We start from the raw sequence: 8,327 nt of genomic DNA on the forward strand, positions 1-8,327 counted from the left end.
AGTACTTTTGGCATGTATATAATGTTTTTGTTTTGAATCTATATAAAATAATGTTTTTTTCATTGTTATATTTTTTAAATGCTAAATTATTCCTGAACCTTTTTATTTTTTAAAAGATATTACTATTAATTATATCACAATACTGTTAAAATATCAAAATAAATGGGTATGAAAACATAATATAAAAATAAAATAATAAATACATTTGTTTGGATAACTATTACGTTGTAATATAAAATCCAATAAAAAAATTTAATTAGGATTACAAATTATGATAATGTTACTGAAATTATCTACTGAAATTATCACACTAGACTGGTATGATATTTTGTAATTCGGTAAAATATATGAAAATATGTGTATGTGTAAATACGTCTCTCCGCCTTTAAATGGAAGAAAACCATGCTATTTGGACGTACGTGGTTTCTAAAAGTGTGTGAGGGTCTCATTCACAAACCGTGTTTGTATTCGCCCGTGGAGCGAAATGATGCGTTTTGTCCCGTGAGCACACCCTTGTAAGATGACACTAGCGTAGGCACTAACCCCTCCATGCATTAGTGTAGTTGACTTTGTGACCACAACACCACTCATCATCAAGAGCGATGTTTGGGACCTCCCCTCCATCGCTTACATAACAACACTCAACGCTTTTTCCCGGCTCAGCTTACCCCAGGTTGAGGTCTATCTTATTTCTGTACTCAGTTGTTGCAGGGACTCTTGTGGCCGCCGTGGTTTGATGTCTTGTCTGTATTATGTTATATGCTCAGCAGAGGAGTGCTTTCTTGGACGTGTATGTGTGTGTGTGTGTGTATAAACATTGTGAATGCTGCTCAGTCTCTCTAGGTTCCCCATGCCCACCAGACCCCCGTCAGTGCATAGCACGGCCTCCAGCACTGACTCCGAGGACAGTGATGAGAATTATGTAGCCATGCTCTCTAATATGAAGAACCAGTCAGATGAACCAGTATGTAACACACAACTATCCTCTGACCTAAGACAATTTATTTCCTGTATGCAATTTAAGCATCAAAAATGTCATTTGCTTGTAAAATGTGATGTTATTTTGTGTGATTTAGTGGGGGAAAAAATCAACTAAATATATATTTTTTTAAGTAAAGCTATTTTTGTCAAAAAATTAATATTTGACACCTTTAAGTTATAATACTAATATTATTCAAATATTCATAAAAATATAATTAATACAATTTTTTTGCATTGTTCATTCCTTTAAAATATCAAATACTAAAATATAATTGCCATTTGAATTCATTTATTTGAAACCTTGAGTATTTATCAGTATAGGTTTAAAATATTCACAGAAAATAGTAAATTTATAATCCGAAAGATATAATTGCAATAATTGTAATAATTATAATATTATATAATAAAATAATAATAATAATAATAATTGTAATAGATCTAGTTATTCTAGTTTCAAATAAATACTGGTTTAAAATTGTCACAGGACAAAACTGCAGTATTTTTACTACGGTAGTGTCCCAAATCCACAGTTTTCCGACACCTTGCTCACCTCCCCAAACCCAACCAAGCAATTCAGGTTGCTGCAGACGGACTCCTTGTTTTGGTTTTTGTTTTTCCCCGCCTCCTTTACAGTTTTCACTTCCTGCTGTTCTCCATTCCTTTTGTTCTCTATTTTTGCTTCTTCTGCTTTTTCCAGGTTTTGGGTTCTGAGATCAGGGTTTCCCAAAATACAAAAGTATTGTTATTGGTATTGGTTGAATTCATTTGGAATATTGGATACAAGTTAGGTTGGTATATGTCACATTGTACCATTCACAGTTCCAAGTGTCCAAAAAGGAGTAGGATGAATTACTACAGCTTCTGTTTGGACTACTCAGACCGCCAACCATCCACTATCACCAACGGGTTTTGAAAGGCTGGATGAAGAGGCTTAATGAAGAGGATAGCTCAAGCTAAATGGCTAATTTTCCTGGAGACAACGAGGAGCGACCATGACAGAGAGACAGACAAAGTGCGTGATGAAGGAATTATGAGACTGTTCAATTGTGATGCTTGTCAAGACGGCTTGAGTGGTTTTAGTTCCTAGGAGGATGAGGATGGCGATGAATGACTTTTCTGATAGGCTACTGTTCAACTAGTCAGTGTTCGGCACTGTTCGGGGAAAAAAACATTAATGTAATCAAAACTTTAAACATAACATCTTTCTATAGTCTGTACTAAATATCTCATGTTACGGCATGGACACCTGTGGCTTATAGACCGACCTATATACTGTATGTACAAATCTTGATTAATCTATAAGATAATTCATCTGTATTTTATTTTTTTTTTAATTCTTTAAATTTAGTGGGTGCGGTTTACATACTGGTGAGATCTATAGTCCGGAAATTACAGTAAGAAGAACACGGTGGACTGGGACTTGTCGACCATAAGCAGGTTCCACTGTATTGTCATTGGTTTCCATGCATACCCACATAAGTGAACATTTTTGTTTGTGTTGTTGGCATGAGTATTTTGAAGTTACAGATGTTTGATTTTGTTGTTGAACTTTACTTCCTGATTTTGATTGTCAGACAAAACGAAGACCATTTTGGGCCCAGACCCTATGTTTGGGAACCCTGTTCTTTTCCTTTTGTCCCCGTTGGCTCTTTTAAAATATTGTAGTTATTCTTCAGGAAAGTCTGGAGAATTGGACACTCTGTATTGCATTGCATTGAAGAGATTTTCATATTTTAACCCCTTTGTTCACCTTTCCAGCACTCGCCACTGACCTCCTTCCTGTGTTTTCACCGCTCAAGTTGCTTTCTGAATCCTCAGTTCCTCATTCCCCCTTCCATTTCTGTTCCTGACCGACTCTCTCCTCTTTCCTTTGCCGCTATTACTACTACCAACTACCTACCGCCTTCCTACTTTGTGTAGAGAGGAGTCCTTCTACTGCACTGTCCCCATCACCCCTGTAAAGAGGGAGGTGGAGGAATTTGACAACGTAGAGGAGGTGAGCAGGGTTGCCAGGTTTCAAACTTGCATGGCCCTGCAGTGTTGCTATTATTTTTATTGTTAGTCTGGCATTCAGAGGTTTTAGCTGCACTAAGCCACTTATTAGTGTCTGTCACCATCCTATTGTAGTTCTAATGACTACACGTAGTGACACATTAACACTTACCTTTAGGTCCAAATGCAGTAAATGAGTGTTGTCACAATATCAGACAATTTGGATTTTTCTACTAAAAAAGACAAAAAAAAGAGCACATTAGTATCAAATTCTGTCTTTAGAAATGTTTTTAGTCGATGCAACACTACACATATAACATTTACTTTTTAAAGGCAGTTATAGTGGAACCTCGAAGGTTGATATAACCTAATCCATCACGGTAATCCAATACGGGTTTTTACCGATAGGAAATATTGGGAAATGCAGTGAATCCATTCCAGGGTCAAAGTCAATTTTCCAGGGTACAGTAAGTGTTTTCAAAGCAACATTTTAACATTTTTAAATACCATATACAGTAAGTGTTAAAAAAATAAGTTAGCCACCACATAAAACATAAATTAATAAACACTCATCCTTTGATGGGACATAATGGGCATGTAGTATTCGGGGAAATGGAGAGGCAAGTCGACCTGATGCCTCACACTTTTTTAACATTCTTAACGGTTGTAGAATTGTAAAATGTTACATGCTGTATAATGAAATACAATAAATCAAAACTGCTGACCCTTTGATGATGCGTGATAGACATGTCGTCTTTAGGGATAAGTAGTCAAGTCGACTCCATCCCTCTCGCTTTTTTACATTCTCTCCTGTCATACAAGGCTTACAATACAATACATATACAATATAATAAAATTAGAATAAAATAAAAACACTCACCCTTTGATGTAGCTTTCAGGGATATGGAGAGGCAACTTGACACTTTTTAACACATGTAAAAATAAGTTGCTCTTACAGCTCGAAAACAATGTAACATACAGTAGTTGCTGCTGTGTCTTACACATCTTTATTTATATTCTAACTAGTCACATAAGTGCAAAAATAAGTTAACCGCACATTTTTACCATGATCTAGGTATTTTTTCAACTTCAGAGGTTCCACTGGTCTATGGACTACAGCCTAGTTTGTAACTTACTTTCCGTGTTTGGAACAAAAAGGTGGTTGTTATTGTGACAGCACTACTTGACTTGAATCCAGCACTATAGTAGCCGAGTGCTCCTCTTCCGTCACTGACGCGTTGTTTTGTTTGGCGACCATAGAACACAAAGCTGGGCGCTCCGATGACCGTGGATGGTGGGAGCAGCCCCATGGTGAAGCCAAAGGGAGACAAACAGGTGGAGTACCTGGATTTGGATCTAGACTCTGGCAAGTCGACTCCACCTCGGAAGGTAGGACAGGATTCACTCGCTGTATCACCTAGGGGTTTTCCGAACTTTTTCCACCAAGGGCCGCGCAGTGAAAAATGAAAGGATGCGAGGGCCATTTTGATATTTTGTAAAGATGTGCTAAGAAGTTATATCCACTCCTGATCAAAATCTTAAGACCAGTTGAAAAATTGCTAGAATTTGCATTTTGCACATTTGGATCTTAATGAGGTTTTAAGTAGAGCTACATTATGCAAAAACAAGAAGGGGGAGCGAGACAAAAAGCACTTTGAAAAAGTCATTTATAATGATTTTTTAATATTTTTACTTTATTCCTATGATATTGTAACTAGGGATGCTTCAATCAGGGTTTAATGTTGCCAATTCCGATGCCGATTGTTCATGAGTCAAATTGACCGATACCAATACCAATCACATGGATTAACTGTACATTTTTCAATGTATTTATGAAGGGTGCTATTGGCCAGGAGTGCCGTATAAGGGGAAAAGTTAGGACAATTCCAAGGTCCCCTGACTGCCATGGGGCCCAAAAAATAGGTAATTATTAAAAAATAAAAATGGAGGGCTCAACGTGATTTGTTTTTGTTTTTTTCATGGTGCCCAGACTTCATGTCTGCACCTCTGCTATTGGCTATCTCATATGAAAAAGGGAACCATAAAATCACCTTCATTTAGACAAAAACATATTTGACTTACTTTTTCATACATCACTTGTGAAACTTACAGAGGATGAGACGACTTCTTTAAGGAGACTTTGGATGTGAGAGTACATTGTCTGATGGAGCCCGAGCAGCGCTCTAAGTGATAGAGCGCTTGGCGAATCCGGTGTCTTCCACCATTGTGAAAGGCGGGTCATCTAGTCCTATTAATTCAGTTATTTTTCGGGTTATTTGCTTAGCATTCTGACTGTCACGTACATATGGGTGAGTGTCCGGCGTTTGACTGATGATCCACATCGCGAATCTCAAAAAACTCACCATAGTCGGTCAAGTGGTTGTTCTTCACATGCCTTATCAAAAGCTTATAAAGTGCTACCCACACAGGATGTTTTTCATTTTATGTCACTCTCACAAATGGTAAGTAAGTTCCATACGGCAGTTTTGGCTTTGGCACGGCTGCGCAGTGTGAAGGAAAGTGGGCGGGGTGTGCTTCTCCAAGACATGAGAGCAAGATTCTACACTGCACACAGGCACTGTGATAGGCTGTACGCTGCAATAGTACTAGCCAGAGGTGATCGCCGTTTATAGGCATTTATCGGCGTATACCGATCACATGCTTTTCCACGGAAATCAGCCAATATTGATCAGTGGTCTATCGATCGGAGCATCCCTAAATCAAACTTTTTCCCCAACCTAATTTTCCAAAAATGACAACTTGTTCTTTGCTTTGATTCTCATAATATTACAACTTAAAAACAAATCTTCTTTAATATCTCAGTTCTATGCTCCTAAAATGACATTTTTCCTCATACTGTATTACGAGTTAATTCTCGAAAAATTGTGACGTTTTTCTCATTACAATGACTTTTTTTCTCTGAGTATTTTGACTAAATTCTTGTAAAATGACAGATGTTTTTTTTCCAAACTATTTCAACTTTTTTCTTGTAAATTTGCGCCTTGTATTTATGTCTTTATTTACATAATATTTTTACTTTATTCTTGTAACATTGTAACTTTTTCCACAACCAAATGTTCAACAAATGAAAACTTCATTCTTTGTTTTGTTTTTCATATTTAGAACAAAAAAACATTTATATAAAATATTAAATAATATGAAATAATTATCTACTAAAATAATATTAAATATCCTCATAATATTATGTTATTCCTGTAATATTACAATTTTTTTTTACAAGTTGTTGGTTGTTGTCCTTGTCTCTTGTCTCTCTTTTTTTTTTTTTTTTTGTTCCCCTCTTTGTTCCCCTCTCCCCCCTGGTAGAGCCCCTTTGACACAAGTCGACTTGGCAGAATGTAGGGGTAGTATTGGAGCAATAAAAGAGGCGGGACACCATAGATGTACTGTTTATGGCTCTGATGCTGCCATTTTCAGTTGTCTGTGTGAAAGACACTAATAACGGTCTTCAATTTGTCCTCATGTCACACTTCCCCCGTCCTTCCTCGCTAGATGAAGAGCAACGGATCTGGCATGGCGGCGTCGGACGAGCGCGTCGACTACGTGGTTGTGGACCAGCAACGGACGCAAGCCCTCAAGAGCACCCGGGAGGCGTGGAACGATGGCCGCCAATCCACAGAGACGGACACGACATCCAAAGGAACCAAGTGACCCTAACCCGGGACCCCCCCCTTCTAAACCTCCAAACCACTCCTGTAATCGAGCCTCTGGCGCTCCGTAGCCACTCGACCATCTTTGTAGTTTGCACTGCTGGCAGGTTTTTTGGGGCAGCGGCCAGGAATAAGCAGCAGGACTGGACTGGACTCTTTTTTGGGGGTGGGGGCGGGCGTAAGAGACTTTCTATGGACCACCACCGAGTCGACATTTCCTTAAATGGTGAAATGACCTTTAACAAGACCACCGTAATTTGTCAACACCTTACTAGTTAGCATCGCCGCTGTATAGCCTGTTAGCACAAGGTCACGTTTTCTCATCACCACTGATATCTTGACGACGGCAGAAAGTGATTGTGCTTTTTTTTTTCTTTCATAAAAACAAAGACAGAACTTGTAGGTGTTAACAAGTGTTTAAAGTCTTGAGTTCCATTGGACGACAAGTGTACAAAAAAGTGTTATGTGTATATAAAACCAGAGGACGCGTCCTTGAGTCGTACGGATTATTTAGCATGTCGGACTGGAAGGTGTGTGGATTCTGCAGGGTAGAATCCTGCTTCTGTCTCAGCTGGTTATTGTGACGATTGAACGCATTACTGTGAGCTTTTAGAACGCTTTTTCTATAAGTTATGCAAAGGTATCAAACTTTAAAGCCAGAACGAGAGAGAGCAAGCGAGTGATGAAATCAGGTACTTTTTTTTTTCAAAGAAAATGCATACTAACTAAGTGTACAACTCACTATCTAATTTATTTTTCAGCCATTTTGGTCAGTTTGCTTCACGACTTCCATCAATTGCTCCTTATTTCCGCCATTTTTCGGGAGGGGGAAAGAGACATTTTTGCATCTTTTGCCTTACTAACCTGTGAATTCCCACCTGGAACGTTCTCAAATGACATGTGCTGTCATTGCTGTACATATTTTTATTTGTATTTTTTTTGCCATGGATTTAGATGAACATGTATCATTTTTGACAATGTGCCTACTAAAGTCATCTACTTTTCACTTTCACTTTTTTGTTGTTGCAGTTTCTGCAAAAGTGGACGATGCTTACTTTTTTTTTTTTTTTTAATCTTGACAGAAAATGTAAAAGTGGACTAAATAAAATCCCCAAACCTCTCAAGTGTGTTTTATTGATGTTTCTGACACAGGTGTGCTTGGTGAGCTCTATACAAAACTTGTGTGACTTCCTTTGACAACCAACCTTAGTGTAACTTTGGAGGAGGTCACAGTCCTCACAATGAACGTAGTCAGCCGCATGATATCGCCATTCGATTATCGCTCTGTCGCTCTATGCGGGTTTTCAGAAATGAATTATGACATGATCGCGGTCGACTGGTAGATAGATGGTCTATTATTAGTCAAACCATACTGAAATACAAGCGATAATGTAGTATTCTGGTTACTAGGCGGCAGTAATGAGCAAACGTTGAGACATGACCTTACATTACATTACCTTTGATTGTAATTTTACTCAACTGAACTCGTAATGGGTGGTAGTAATGTTCCCAGTTATTTAGTACTAAATACAGACAGTAGATACATTTGCCATTTAAAGATGCAATGTTTGCCAACTTTAGTCTAGATAATATGCTAGATTTTTTTCAATTAAATGTAAGTTATGGTACACAATGTTTTGGATTGTAGTCATATGCTATTGCTAATACTAACTGCTTAGCTTGATA

General features: G+C 37.9%; 1 protein-coding gene across 8 annotated transcripts in view; it reads left to right on the forward strand.

Moving 5' to 3' along the window:
- Positions 1 to 7,759, forward strand: part of gab1 (GRB2-associated binding protein 1) — a 69,461-nt gene extending 61,702 nt beyond the window's left edge. For 6 of the 8 annotated variants that reach the window (XM_054778573.1, XM_054778570.1, XM_054778575.1 and 3 more), the window contains 3 exons: positions 835 to 964; positions 4,234 to 4,362; positions 6,484 to 7,759. In XM_054778573.1, coding sequence (XP_054634548.1) covers positions 835 to 964; positions 4,234 to 4,362; positions 6,484 to 6,642 — 418 coding nt within the window. In that variant the 3' untranslated portion in view covers positions 6,643 to 7,759. Of the gene's footprint in view, positions 1 to 834; positions 965 to 2,901; positions 2,978 to 4,233; positions 4,363 to 6,483 lie in introns of all 8 variants that reach the window. The other 2 variants (XM_054778574.1, XR_008570641.1) reach the window with 2 other exon arrangements.
- The last annotated feature ends 568 nt before the right edge of the window (positions 7,760 to 8,327 follow it).

Source organism: Dunckerocampus dactyliophorus, chromosome 6 (assembly GCF_027744805.1).
Source record: "Dunckerocampus dactyliophorus isolate RoL2022-P2 chromosome 6, RoL_Ddac_1.1, whole genome shotgun sequence".
In the NCBI taxonomy this organism is placed as follows: Eukaryota; Metazoa; Chordata; class Actinopteri; order Syngnathiformes; family Syngnathidae; genus Dunckerocampus; species Dunckerocampus dactyliophorus.